This window comes from Propithecus coquereli, unplaced genomic scaffold, assembly GCF_000956105.1.
Source record: "Propithecus coquereli isolate 6110/MARCELLA unplaced genomic scaffold, Pcoq_1.0 Scaffold70, whole genome shotgun sequence".
In the NCBI taxonomy this organism is placed as follows: Eukaryota; Metazoa; Chordata; class Mammalia; order Primates; family Indriidae; genus Propithecus; species Propithecus coquereli.
This window is the reverse complement of record NW_012153063.1, coordinates 2,450,142-2,465,223: the sequence shown is the minus strand read 5'-3', so window position 1 is coordinate 2,465,223 and position 15,082 is coordinate 2,450,142. Positions and strand designations below refer to the sequence as shown.

At 39.7% G+C, this 15,082-nt stretch overlaps 1 protein-coding gene across 1 annotated transcript in view; it reads right to left on the bottom strand.

The window, feature by feature from the left end:
• Nucleotides 1-15,082, bottom strand: part of CCNYL1 (cyclin Y-like 1) — a 33,181-nt gene that overhangs the window by 2,439 nt on the left and 15,660 nt on the right. The window contains exons 4-9 of the mRNA XM_012661249.1: nt 13,516-13,616; nt 10,459-10,494; nt 8,873-8,924; nt 7,812-7,931; nt 3,712-3,878; nt 295-457 (exon numbers count right to left, since the gene is read on the bottom strand). Coding sequence (XP_012516703.1) covers nt 295-457; nt 3,712-3,878; nt 7,812-7,931; nt 8,873-8,924; nt 10,459-10,494; nt 13,516-13,616 — 639 coding nt within the window. The remainder of the gene's footprint in view (nt 1-294; nt 458-3,711; nt 3,879-7,811; nt 7,932-8,872; nt 8,925-10,458; nt 10,495-13,515; nt 13,617-15,082) is intronic.

Below are 15,082 nucleotides of genomic sequence, written 5' to 3'. Positions count from 1 at the left end.
GTTTCGAACTCCTGAGCTCAAACAATCCGCCCGCCTCGGCCTCCCAGAATGCTAGGATTACAGGCGTGAGCCACCGCGCCCGGCCTCGATAATATAATTTTTAAAATAATGTGGATCCTTGTATAAACCATATAAAACACAGGAAATAGGATGCCAAAGGGTTAAGAAGCTCTTCAGTGTGTTAATTAATTTTAAAGCTTTCCATTTTCCTAATCACTACTTAATATGATTTAGTCACAGACATTGGCTTTGGTGACTGACAGAAAACCCCACTAAGTGATTTCACAGCCTTACCTCTAGGTTCTGTGCTCTTTCTTTGCTAAGAGGAGAATATAGAAAATTCATGTTGTTGTCATCTGCTAAGGAGCGGAGGTCAAAGTAGTATTTGGCATAAACACTGGCAGGAACATTAATATTAAACTGAAGTAGCTCCAAAAAATGCCTTTCCATTTCATTCCTGGGGAAGGAGGAACAAAACAAAACCAACACAGGACAATTTTAGTCAACTGGGCTATCTTCAAAAATATCATTCTGAGCTTCTAGGATGGCTCTAAATTCTGTTTTAAAACAAAGGCTACCCAGTTGGATTAGTACACTAATGTTCAAACAAGGTACAGCTATTTGTGGTCCCTTCTGCATCCCAGCACTTTGTGTTTGGGATGAGGGGAAAAGGTTATGGCCCTCTTATGCACTCGTGCTGCTGACTCGGGGCTCATTCTTCGGAGTTCCATTAGTGCAGCTGTGCGATTCATACTCCACGCTCGCTCACAAGGCCCCACTATAGTGATCAGATGAAAGGAATGATGTATGCTGTTTATTAGCTCTGAAGAACTTGCAGACATTTTCACCGGCCTGATAACAGGAAGGGGCTTATTGAAGTAGAGAAGCACCAACAAAAGGAATGGGCACATCACCACGGCAACAAATGGATCCATCGAGAGCCACCGCTATTATCTCTGAGGGGGGAAAACTCTTGAGGCAACAAGGATTCATCTCAAATAAATAAATAAGCTACATTCGATGTGAAAAGGGAATCCCTTCCCCCTGCCCCAGTACATGAGGTTATGTCAAAGGGCATAATGCAAGTTTCTGCTCACCTTAATATTACCAAGGTGAGAAACTGTCATTATACCAGGGCAGAGATACTCTTTAAACTTTGGAAGGCAGAAAGATCAAAGATAGATGTCTTGGCTAGACTAAGCCCACTTTGCGATATGACCTTTGTCAGGGCACTGGACTTATAAACTGAGTGTTTCATCAGAGTTGGGAATGGACCCCAGAGATGCTCAGCATCCACTGCCCCTGGCCAGAACTGAATGGGGGGGGAGCAGTCCTCTGCTACAGGAACACACACTGCCCTCACCAAATGGTTAGGTAAATAGAAGTTAAAATTAAGTCTTGTCTTACCACTTCCACAATAATCCCTATAAAGAGTTAATTGGATAAAAATGATAAATACTTGAATAACATTTTGTTTCTTAAAGTTTTAATATTTTATCCACTGGCTAAGTCAACAAATGCTTGATATTCTCCTGTATGGAAAGCAGTTAGAATATGAGCAGAGATGTGGTTTTCTCATTTGTTGAACTTAATACCCAACTGAACCTACTTCCAAAATTAATTTCCTGTTCATATGGCCATAAGTCTATAGAAATGTAAATCAGATAATGTTTTGATAATCGGCTAATCAGGACTTAATTCGCTACAGGAATAAATGCACTTCACGATCCCTTTTATATTTTTTCCCCTAATACATTTTAACTGCAGAAATACAGTACTTCATAGGATTAACATGTCTCTTAATAGAGGTTTAATCACTGAAGAAAAGCATTATGCCTACAGAATATGCATCTTCTGGGTTTTTTGTTGTTTAAATGGCTAGATGGCTGAATAGCATACTCTACACAGACACAGCAAATTTTCTGAATAGCAGCTGCTCAGTTCAACTTATTCTTTTGAAGGGAAATATATTCTAACAAGACATCTAGATGTTGGAAAGTTAAGAAAAATCTGATAGACATCGATTTTTAAATTTTTCAATTTAAACTCAAAATGAGACTACTGCAAATAGTCAACAGCAGGGAGATGAGACGAATGTATATTAAACACTCCGTTTTAATGTTTTCCAATTTCCAAAGATCGTAAACAAAAGCAGCCCATTGGAGCGTGGCTCCCGGTGCTTCTACGTTCACACACAAACAGCACTGTTTAGAACTGGCCTTCTCGGAACTGGCCCTGCCATCACTGCTCCTGGAGCTCACATCTGTGGGAACCTGCGTGTTTCCCTGCATGTTCTCTGACCTTGTAACTGCAAGCAGAGCCCTCAGCAAGCTTAGCTGCAGGTTTTGAGAAAGTTTCAGCTGTCATAATGACAGGGCTAAGTGTTCATGATTACAAATTTTGCTTCCTTTGAGGACCAGTCTGCAGACTGAAGTCAGTAGCAACCAAAGTCACTTCAGCATCTGCAACTTCCCAAAGCACTTCCATTTGTTTCAAATACATCTGCCGTTACACCCTTTGCTAACATGGGTGCCAGCAATAGCACCACAGCCATTCAGTTTACTCTATTAGTAAAGTGGTCATTCTCCCCAAAAGCCACTTCAACAGCTACTAATAATCACTGATCCCTTGTTAGTCACAAGTATCCTCACTTCAGTTGTAAATACACAGCTTGGTCATTCTGAATGATAGTCTTATCTGGTGCAATGGGCAGAGGTAACAAAAACAAACTCTTGCCACTGCCTGTCAGGATCTCGGTCTTCCTGTGCTGCTCAACATAATCAAGAGGTGCTCCTTCCTACTTTCCTAAATGCCACCCACAAAGACATTTTCACTTTCAAGCAGGCACCTGGGGAGTCTTTCCCTGGCTCGTCCTTCCCTTCACAGCCGTCAGGGAGGCTGGACCAGAAGAAAGTCCTTGTGAAGCTGGTGTTTCGCTGTCATGTTAGTGCCATCTGTGCGGAGCCCCGTGACTCAGCAGGTGCACTCTCAGTAACTCAAGGCCCCCAAGTGCTGCTGTGATTGTCTGAGTGCCCAGGAGCTGGGAGCAGAGCCTGGCGAACACTAGCTACTGCCTCAGCAATGCGGCTCAGATGGCCTGGGGGGATCCCGGAGCTTCCCTACTCATCAGGCTACTTCTAAACACAGGCAAGCTCCTAATGGGGAGGGGGCAGGAACATGGGGATATGTGGGTATTTACTTTTTATCTCATGGTTTCTGTGCAAACAGATCTTCAGATAAAAGGAAAAGACAGACCAGCAAAAGCAAACATGTGATGTGTGACTCAAGCTGAAGCTATAACTTCTCACTAGTCCAGAGGCCCTAAGACCTCAATAGTGGGCAAACAATTGTTTCAAAGGCCAGAGGTATGCCCCTTAAAAAGGGACAGCTTGTAAAAAGTCATAAAGGTATGTACTGTACTATGTTGTTCTGGCGTAAGCTTGCAAGATGTTAGCCAAAAACCATCAGAAAAATACTTTTCAACTTATCAAGCACATTATTACAACAATAGCACATCAAAACCTACCAATGAATGGTGGAAACAGGAACTGCTGTACTAAGGCTGGACAGAAAGAAGCATGTAGCTTTATGCCTATTTCCATTATCTGCACGATGTAACATTTACAAATACTTCTTAAAGTGTTAACTTTATGGGAGCAAATGAGGTACTAGAAAATGGTTAGAAAGTTCACCAAAACCTTACAAACTCACATGTCCTCAACTGTAATGTCCTTGAGGATCTGGCAGTAGTCCACATTCCATACAGCCTGATCGTCCCAAACCTTGGAGGCAAGAAGAATCGCTCCCAAAACAATTCTTTTCCAGTTAGTGGGACAAATGTCGATCTCAGCATAAGTTAAAAGCCTTTCTAAGTAAACCTGCAAAAGTAGAGCACTGGTCTTTGATTTTAGTTCAGTTTAAGTGCTGTGATAAGAACTGTTATGAATGACAGATTTGTTCTGTTTTTGACCAGAAAGTAAGTGTCTTTTATACTTATGTTGTGCAGAGACTTTGCTCAGTCAACCAAAGCAAGAGGCCAGATCACAGTTGTACATTATTACCTCTGCTGCCTACTCTGCCCATGCAAATTTCCAGCCCAATTTTGGTCACAGGAATGACTGGACATCTCAGCAAAGGGCACGATGAAGAGAGGCACTGTTATCACCTCCCCAATCATAACAGGCAGCACACATAGGCCCTGTGTAGATTAAAGTTGTTCAATAAATACCTGAGTGCCAGCCAGGTGCAATGGATCATACCTAGCTGGTAGTCAGATAGTTAATTTTATAGATATGTCATGCTTGAATATGTAAAATCCAAGTAATACTGAGCACATTTTTATCATCTTCTTTTCACAGTTACTAACCTTCTGTGGCACGAGCTGGGGAAGTGCTGGTCAAGAGAGCCTCCCAGTGGCTGCTGTGCAGACCAGCACGACAGACGCAGGCCTTCGGGGCTATGAAACATTCCCCGTATTTCGTGCCTTTGTAAGGCACACGTGTACAAAAGGATGGCCCTTCTCATAGCCCCTATATTTCACTTCATGAAAATTCATTTTCTGCTCTTCTATAACCTGAAACTTAGTCAATTATGTTGGTTTTAAGGCCATAAAAGCTGCCAGCTTCTGTATCCCTGGGACTTCTCTAAACCTGCCAAGCAGTTTGTGAGACAATCTCATGAATTATTTTACATATATCAAACATCTATCCTACAAAGAATTGGGCAAAGTTAACAGCTGAGTAAAGATTATAGAGGTAAGCTATGATGTGTCATTACCCCAAAGGGTGCTCTGCAGAAGGGTATGCATATATGCTACTTAAACTCTTTGTATTAAGACAAATGGAAAAAAATTTCCTTTTTTCAGTTTAGTTGGCTGAAGGTTACCAGACTGACAGCTCACATCTCGCACTGTTCTCCACACTCAACTGTGTTTTCAAAAACAATTGGCTACTGAACATCACATGTTCTTAGTGAGATTCTGCTCCTGTTCCCCCAAACTCTGCACTCTCAAGTATTCTAAGGATCAACGTCCCTCGTAGGGTTCCACTCTCCATAGGAGTAATCAGAGAGCACAGAAATCACACTGGCAATCCAACTTCCTGTCACCTTTGCTGGTGAGTTTGTCCCATGCTGACACTCATTGATACCACTTGCCCTCCAGTGTCGGTGCAAGAGTTCTTTTTTTCCTCACTAAAGCCAACTCTTCTATCAGTGCAGTTGATCCCATCCCACTTCTGCAGAACACTGTTCCCACAATTGCCTTTTTCTGAAGACTTTTTCCCTCTCTGTGAGAGATTGTCCCCAAGATGAATGTGTTTCCTCTGTTCCCATGCCACCCCTCACAACTCCCAAGATGCTTCCTCTCATTTGCTCACAACATCATGCCCTGGTGCCAGTTTCTCATCTCCCATCTCTCCTTAACCCACCCCACCTGCCCACTGCTGCTGTCACTCTCCTGGGTCTCCTCTCGCCAAGGCCCCCACCCCCTGTGCCTTCACACTTGCAAACCAGAGCTCTTCATCCCAACATGCCACTCCCCAAGTCTACCCTAACAATGGAAAGGGCATTGCCATTTACCTAGATGCTGGGGCCAAATACCTACATGACTTACCCTGCTCCAACTTGTGAGTAATTCTTTCACTAGGAGTCTACCCGCTTTTGATTCTGAGCCACCATTTGTCACTGCTCAGTTTTATCACTGCAGCTGCTTCCTAACCCTCTTCTCTGCTTCCACTCTGACTCCGAAATATAGTCTGCTCTCCCCAAGGCAGTCAGTGTAACTTCTTAAATTAAGAGCACTTAGGCTGGGTGCGGTGGCTCAGGCCTGTAATCCTAGCACTCTGGGAGGCCGAGGCGGGCGGATCGTTTGAGCTCAGGAGTTCGAGACCAGCCTGAGCAAGAGCGAGACCCTGTCTCTACCAAAAATAGAAAGAAATTAATCAGACAGCTAAAAATATATAGAAAAAATTAGCTGGGCATGGTGGCGCGTGCCTGTAGTCCCAGCTACTTGGGAGGCTGAGGCAGGAGGATCACTTGAGCCCAGGAGTTTGAGGTTGCTGTGAGCTATGATGACGCCACGGCACTCTAGCCCGGGCAACACAGTGAGACTCTGTCTCAAAAAAAAAAAAAAAACCAAAAAAAAAAAAGCACTTCACTCCCCTGCTCAAGAGCTACCAAAAGTTACCCATCAAACTATAATAAAAACTTAGCTTCCGCCGGTGGCCTGCAAGCCACAAGGCTCTGTGAGCTATGCAGTCATTCCTCAGTCTGACCACACTGGCTGTCTTGCTGTTTGTTACTTGCACACACATAAAACACGTTCCTGTCTCAGGGTATTGGCACTCGTCCCACTGCCTGTAATGCCAGAGGCTCCTTACCTTTCTCCCTTTGGTCTCTGGGACCAAATGTTGCCTCTCTAGAGAGGCTCTTCCTGATTATTCTACCTACAATAGTAAGCACCCCTCCAATCACTGTATCCCTTTACCCTGCTTTATTTGCCTGGTATTTCCCACCACCTCAAATATTGGTGAACCTGAAAAAAATACTTAATGTCTTCCTCACTAGAACATAAGCTCATAAAGGCAAGGACTTTGTTCAACCTGTCCTCTCCTTCACACACCCACTTAGCAACTTCTTGGCGGCCTGAGCATTGTGACCACAGCCTCTTGTATCTTGCCTTGGTTTTCCTCCTCCTCCCACCCTAGCCACTCCTCCGGGAACTTGTCCCTTAATGCCAATAGTCCTTACAGATCCATCTTCTGTTCACTTCCATTCCACACACTTTCTCTGCACGTGAACAGCTACTCTTACTCTTCATTCCTTACTTCTAGCCCAGATTCATGCTCCAGTCCCATATACCCAAAAGACCAGACAGTGCCACTCTGCTGTCTCACTGGCAGATCAAGCTTCACCTGTCTACAATGACCTTCCCCTCTTCTAATCCAGCTCTCTCTCCTATATCACCTCTCTCTCCACATATGGAAGTACCACTCTTGCTCCTCTCCAGCATGTGCTAAGCATTCCCAATGGTTTACAGCTCCATGAAAAGGCCTGTGTCTGATCCAGTGCCCACTGGGGGTTTCTATTTAAGTGCACAGCAGAAGTCTCCTCTCCTTAACTCTAACAGATGCTAAAGGAGTAGGTACTGACCTAAGTATTCTCTCCCTCCAGGCCACGCAAATGACTTTACTCTAGGTTAGCTGTGGGGAGGAGTAAAACAATCCCATCAACTTGAATAGGATTATTATTCAAAATGATGAAGTCTTACCACAGGAATTCTGCATGGATGACGCAAAGGTCAGGACACAGCTATAGCTTAGCAGGCTAACTAGCAAAGCCTTTGTCCAAGTCTTACTGGTACCATATTCCTAGGAAACTTCCTGAACAAGCACAAGAGATCAGCAGGCATGGATTAACACCCATCATCCAAGGAACAAAGAATTTAGGGCAGTAGTTCTCAATCACAACACACATCAGAATAACCTGGGGAATACAGCCTGGGACTCAGCTTAGAATTACACTGCACTCAGTCTCTGCCTGTGGACCAGACAGTTTTGTTACTGCTCCCTATCTCATGCCCCTAGTGGGGTGTGTGTGTGGCAATGAGGTGAGGGGGGAAAATCCAGAAATCTCTCCTGCTGCCTTTTATAGCAATTGTTTTGTGATGAGAAAAGCAATGGTAACATTGTAAGCCATGATGATTATTAAATTCAAATGTATGTATTTACTTTCCTTACATTTCTCTTAAAGTTCTGATGATAATTTCATTCATTTTATTTCTAAATATGCTTTATAAATAAGATTTATCTTACCAAAGTTACTATTGCACATTCAGCTGTTAGCTGTGCGGCACTGAAAAGGGTACGGACAAATCTGTAAATAAATTTGTGTTCAGGATCATGCTTAAAGTACTCTTCTGGAACCTTTTCTCGCTGAAAGAAGAAAAGACGCACTGTAAGTATCCACTGACGAAAAATTTTTAAATACTCTTAAGACAGCAGTTTTCACATTTGTGCCCACGTGTCCCTTAAAATAGTTTTATTTGGGTGACACATCTTTTAGTCTTTTAAAGATAAACACTAGGATCTTAAAGTACTATAATGATTCAATACTCGTCACCATTCACTAGAAATTGGCATTGGGTACACCCAAATGCTCAGAGAATCTTTATTTTCCTTTTCACTTACCCCTAATTGAATCTATTAAAATGTAAACTATTTTTATGCTCAAAAGTCTTCTTAATCATGTCATGCTTCTCTGCAATAAACTCTGAAAAAACAAGGTTTAGTTTTCTGTAACCATGAGGCTCTAAGCCTGCACTGTCCAGTACAATTGTCACTAGACACATGTGGCTACTAGTAAACACTCAAAAGTAGCTGCTATGTGCCTGAGGAAGTGAATTTTTACATTTTTTGCCATTTTAATTGATAAATTGTTTTCTAATTTCTTCACAGAGATCATGCATATGTCAGAACTATTGATAAATATTTACACAGGGTATCCCAAATGTCTCCATATAAAGGAAAAATTTTGTAATGAATATTTTGTAAATGAAGGTACATTTAGCTACAATTTCCCATTTTCCCTATGTATGGTGACTTTTGGGACACCCTGTATTAGTCAATGCTATTGAAAATTATGTTTTAAAAAGATACATTTTCTGTTATTTCTATAGTATATTTACTCACCTTAGCTCACTATCAGTTATGCAAATCAGTTCTTAGCATATCCTTATTATAATACCCCTTTTATAAGATGATTATATGTAATATGAGATGGCAAAGAAAACTTAAGGAAGATGATTTTGACATTAGCATGAAATAAACACAACTCTATGAGAGAAAAATACAAACTCAAAAAAAGCAACACTTACTGTGAGTGGATGTGACCTCTCATCAAAAATATCCAGTGATCTATTTGCATCTCTATAAAATAAGAACATACATTTAAAAAATTAATTCAGGAATTGTCAATTATCTTAGTAAAATATCTGCTGGGAAAAGGGAGCAGCAAGTGGAGGGAGATTCCTAACCTTCAAACAAGGCAAACAGCTTTACAAATTCTTCTCCTGGGTTCTGGGCTTCAGAGGGTTCCTGACCTCTTTTTACTCAGCATATCAAGTCCTGTACTCTGAAGTCTTCTGTAATGACCAGCCAGAATTGCCTTCCCTGATCTCACATTGGAATACCAAGAACATTTTACAAAGCAATAGTGTTGAGCAATAAAGTCTTTAGAACTTTAATGAATGTGAATATGAGATTCAGATTTCCCAGGTTTTTCCCTCACTTTTTAGTTCTCTATATTCTTATGTATTTCTTGTTTCTTTAAGCAGTTTGAGTTAAACACTTAGTTGCCTTTTTATTTTAAAAAAGACCAGTCTTTGATGAACTTTAAAGTGGAAAGTTCACATAAAGCAATTCTGCATACTGAAGTACGGTTGTGTTAAGGAAAAGCACTTGTAATTTAACTGTGAACCAAATAATCTACTTTTTTTCATGGAGCACCATCTTTATTTGAAAGTACAACTATCGTTCTCAAAAATGAACAAAGTGAGCCTGTTACTTCCAGGAAAATAACAAGTATTTGTTGCCAATGATAAAATTCAAGCTTTAAGTTAAAAAGCAAGACTTTGGAAAACTTATACCTTCTACTGTGAGCCTGACTGCTTCTCAATACTCAAAGACATTTTTTCTTTTAATAAGATCAGTGGTGACACTAGCAAACGCACTTGTGGAGTTCTGGTGTAGTGTTAAAGAATATCTACAATTATCTAAAAGCTTTAAAAATACACCTTTTTCCCAACTAGATATTTGCATAAGGCTAGGTTGTCATCTTACTGCTTCTTCAAAACAAATTGCAAAGACAGAGATGAAAATCCAGCTGTCTCCTATTAAGCCAGACATTAGGGATTTGCAAAAATTCAAATAAATGACACACTTTTTACTCAACATTTGTTGCAGAAAAGTTATTTTTTTGTGAAAAAAAATATTTATGTTAACAGCGTGGTTCTCAGTCAGGGGTGAGTTTGGCCTCCAGGAGATACCTTCTGTTGTCACAACCTGAGGTGCTGCTACTGGCCTCTGGTAGGTAGAGGCCATCGATGCTGCTAAACATCCTCCGATGCACAGGACAGCCCCCACAACAAAGAATTATCTTGCTCAAAACATCAAGAGTGCCAAGGTTGAGAAACCTAAACTAAAAATATTTATTTTTTTAATTCTCAGTTTTAATTTCTAATACAGTAAATACCAATATAATCAACATGAACAAATACTCTTTGGGATCCTCAATAATTTAAGGGTTAAAAGAGTCTTAAGAACCAAGAAACCCAAAAATGATTTGCTTCAATACTATAATAAGCACTCTACAACTTATGTCTATAGTTATGATCTAATACTAAACTTGATATCATGCAAAGTAACTAGCTAGAATAACAAGATAGGTTTTAAAAGAGCTCACCTGTTCTTTATGTGGTAATATATTGCTAAGGTCACACTGTGGAAGGAAAAAAAATATTTTTAACAACTGATTTTATCATTTTTTAGGTCTGAAGACATTTTTAAAAGGGGGTAGAGGGGTGGGAGCCTTCCCAGGGGCCCTGAAATCCTCCAGTTCCGAGCAGTACCACGTGGGCACTTTCTCCCTTGTTTTAATTCTTTGGCTTTTAGCAAAAATAGGATAACCAAAATGCTATGCAATATGCTGTTAGAAGACAGGTTTTTGTTGATTATTGTTATATTATTTGCTCTTTTCCCCATAGAACTTTTCATCCTGTGCAAGTTATATTTATTTGTGCACATGCTTAAATTTCAGTCATACAGTAATTTTGTTTTAAGTTTAGGCTCTGCATTTCATTTAGTTCACTATTCCCTATCCTCCTTCTTTTCATTATTTCCCTAAAAGTAAATAATGAAAGTGATTTATACCAGATAAAATCACTTTTGCATAATTAGAAAATTTATTAGTAAATATAAGTGCACACAAAATCAATGACAGGTGTAGCTATTTTGAAATAAGCAGGGCTAACAAAGCAGCATAATACTACACAGTAAAATATTAATAGCAGCTATTTTCCAATTAGTTTAAATGAAAGATTAATGAACAGATACACCTCACGGTGTTAATGTAATCCTAAATTATCCCCAGATGTTGTATATTAGGAAACAAGGGGTTCTCTTAGATAAGTTATATGCTTCCATTTGCCCTCAGTGTCTAAAATGAGGCTCAAAATAATTGAGGGAAGGCAAATCTGAATTTTAAAAGTAGGCCTATATATTAGCACTTTTTTAAATGCCTGTAACATTATTAGCATCAAAGATGGATACTTCTATAGTGCTTCAAATAGTTTTGTCTCCAAATTGATTTTAAAATCAAAGAATTTGAAGTTATAAGCTGGAAAGGACCACCAAACCTTATATGATATTTAACTCAACAATTCATTTTACAGGTAAGGGAACCAAGGCTTAAAACTGACCTGCCCAAGGTCCCACCAATAGAAGCAGTTTGTTCTCCTGCACTCAAATTAAGCAGTTCCCAAACTTTGCTGGACATTGGAATCACCTGAGGAATTTTAAAAACTGCCAGACTTCCAATTTGAGTCATTCCAGTTTAATTGGCATTGGTACGACTTGGGCATTTGGACTGTTTTTTTAAAGTTACCAGGTGATTCCAATGTACAGCAAAGTTTGAGAATGACTGAGTTAGGGTTAAGATCAGAATCACCTGGGATGCTTTTGTCCACATGATTATGTCTCACATCCTTCTCCATTTTCCTAAAAGGCTGTGGAATGCCTAGAGATGAAGGGAAGGTGGAGGTGGGGAGATGCATGTGTTTGCAGACATATTTTGTAAAAAGCTGCATAAGTGATTCTAATATGGCTCACTCATCTCACTGAGAACATGCACTACTACCCCATGATAAATATTTTTCAAAATCTTTCCTAAAAGCCAATTTGCCCTTATTAATTTGCTCAATAAACCTTTATTTCACCAATAGTGAATATACCATATGATCATTTCTAAAACTTAATGAGAGCAAATTAAAACTTACTGTTCTAGACTTCTAAAAATCAGACTAAGGTGAGTGGGGGGATGGGGAAGCATGAAGTCTACTTTTTTAAAGCAAGATTAATCTTTAAAACTACTTTGTGGCCAGGCGTGGTGGCTCACGCCTGTAATCCTAGCACTCTGGGAGGCCAAGGCAGGAGGATCATTTGAGCTCAGGAGTGCGAGACCAGCCTGAGCAAGAGTGAGACCCTGTCCCTACTAAAAATAGAAAGAAATTGGCTGGACAACTAAAAATATATAGAAAAAATTAGCTGGGCATGGTGACACATGCCTGTAGTCCCAGCTACTCAGGAGGCTGAGGCAGAAGGATCGCTTGAGCCCAGGAGTTTGAGGTTGCTGTGAGCTGGGTTGACTCCACAGCACTCTAGCCTGGGCAACAGAGTGAGACCTGTCTCAAAAAAAAAAAAAAACCAAAAAAAACTACTTTGTGTTATATGTGGAAACATCAGAATCTTTCAAATTCAAAAGAAGACAGGTACTCTAGCCAAAGTAGAGTTGTTTTTTAATTCATGGATTTAGGGCCTGGGCTGAATACAAACATTTAGTGATTACTTGATAGGTGCCAAAGACCATGACTTTAGACAGAATTGGGGTCCAGTTTTTCCTGAAACAATTTGATCTCAACTATTGTTATAAGGGAGATAGGAAAGTAACATCATTATATGTAAACTTGCAGTTTTTAATTAAAAGTAAAAGTTACTGACAATTTAATTAACTAAAAAGCCAATACATATTAGAAACAGTACTGAAGTTTATAAGCAAGTTATGTTTTTAGACTGAAAAAATTAGGGATAAGGACATTAATATACTAAAGTAGCATTTCCCAAACTGTGTTCTGAATACCAACACTCATAATCCAAAGAGATGTTAATAATGTTCCCTGGATAACCTAATGGAGCTGGTTTTTTGTTGTTGTTGCTTTTTAAATAAACTTAAAAGGTTCATCTTAGGGTGTTTTCAAAGTGCACCTCCTCTACTGTGGACTATGAGTTGCTAATGTGCAACGAGGAATATTTAAATGCAGATACACTATGGTGCCAGTAGAGGACAAGCTGATCCTTCTTCCAAGAGTAGTTTCCAAAGTAGTACACATTGTTTTAGGCCTGTAACTCAAAGAACTAATTCTTTCCAGAAGCATCCAACAAAAAGCACCTCTCCTTTTCATTATGTTCCCCATTGTCTTAACATAAATGCATCAAATAAAGAGCTATACTTTTTCTGGGATTGCTTGTTTGCTAACTGGCTTTCCCTTCCACCATGCAGTCTAAGATTAAAGTAGAAATTGAAAATTCATATTTAGGTCCTTGAAATCAATATACAGTTGACACCAATTTCTTAAATCGATCACTGAAAAGGACAGTCAAATGGCTGAAATGACTGAGGATGGCTGGGATGCCTTTAGCATAAGGGAGTCTGTCACTCAGCTCTTGGCAGCCTAGTTGTACTCACCATTTTACTGTGGTTCTAAGATTAGGCTGGCTGACTGTGCTGTCATCTAGAAATATTGTTGAGCATGAGCTATACTTTTTAGTAAGCTGCCCTGGAGATACCTGAAGGGGAAGGGAAATAGAAGAAAATGTCTCAGTAAGTTAAACCTATAAAGGTGTGGTTTTTTTCCCTTGGTTAAAATGTCAAACGATAAAGCATTAAGGTATTTCTTACACTTCATGAACTGCCTGAGTGTGGTATCATGTGTGGCTCTATGGGAAACCCACTGAAGGCTCTTAACTTCCACAGATGATGTCCGAGGAATGGGTTATAAAATACGGCCCTTGATATGATATCTATAATCAAATCTGGCAAGTATTTATTATGAATTCCCTTTATGAATAATTTTAAAAGTTTAAAATAAGAGTTCAGTGGGTTTTTTCCTTAGCAATAAAAAGTAGTTGAGATTTTCTATTCCTTTACTATAATAAAATGCAATGCCTTAAATAAATAATATTGGCATTAGAGTATTTTATTGCAGTATATGAAAGCCTAGTATTGAATTTATTAATTTACTAACACTAAATATATTAGTTCAGGAGACAGTATGATGAAACAAGTGTTTTAAAGACAGAGGTTCTGTGTGCCAGGGCTACTCGATCACCAAGTGAGGGGGCTGTAGGTCTCTCTGCGCCTGTTTCTTTATGTGGAAGGTAAAAGGAGTACTGCTTTAGGACTCTCTCACAGCCAAAGAACAGATGACAAAAACAACTTTGGGAATTTAACTTTCACTTCATGTTTAAATAAGACTGCCATTATATTACTCAAATGAGAACCTCAGAGAATATTTTCCATTCATTTCAAAATGTCATTAATTTTATTCTATAAATTATTTGACAAACATCATGGCACTTTCCTGCCTCACTCTTGCCGCTCTCTGCCTGGAATGCCTTTTTCTTCCTCTTTGTCCCAGCAAGCTTGAGCCCATCTACTACCTTGCGGGATACCTTTACCAGCAGCCACACCACAAAACTCCTCCCTTTTTGTACACTCCTCCATCGCCCCATCTAATTCCCCACTTAGTACATGATAACAATTAGCTTGCAGGGTGTCCCCCTCATAAAAAAGTAAGCTTCTCCAAGGAAGGTGGGACTCTTACACCTCCTACCTCCTGCTGCTCAGCACAAAATTTGGGACAAATTAGGGAGTTAACAAGTGTTTGACAAATTATTATTTAAAATCAGTTACAATTTGGAAGGTAAATCTTACTACAGACACAAATTAGTGAGAATTTATCTGCAGTGGTATCGGAGAGGCGACAATGAACTTTTTGAGCCCTCTAAAAGTAAACTATCTTTAAAACACTTTAGAAGTATCCATTTATTTGCAGAGTGCAACAAATACTGTAACAGCCTATGCTATGTTGAGATAGTTCTCTTCCTTAAAAATAAGGCCAATAACCAAATCCCAGTCACTGAATAGTTGAAAGTAACAGCAACATTCTTTAAAACCACACAAGACCAACAATTTTAATGCTTTAAGAAAAAAAAACTAATTCAGATGAGCCTTCCTTCCTCCTATTAATATG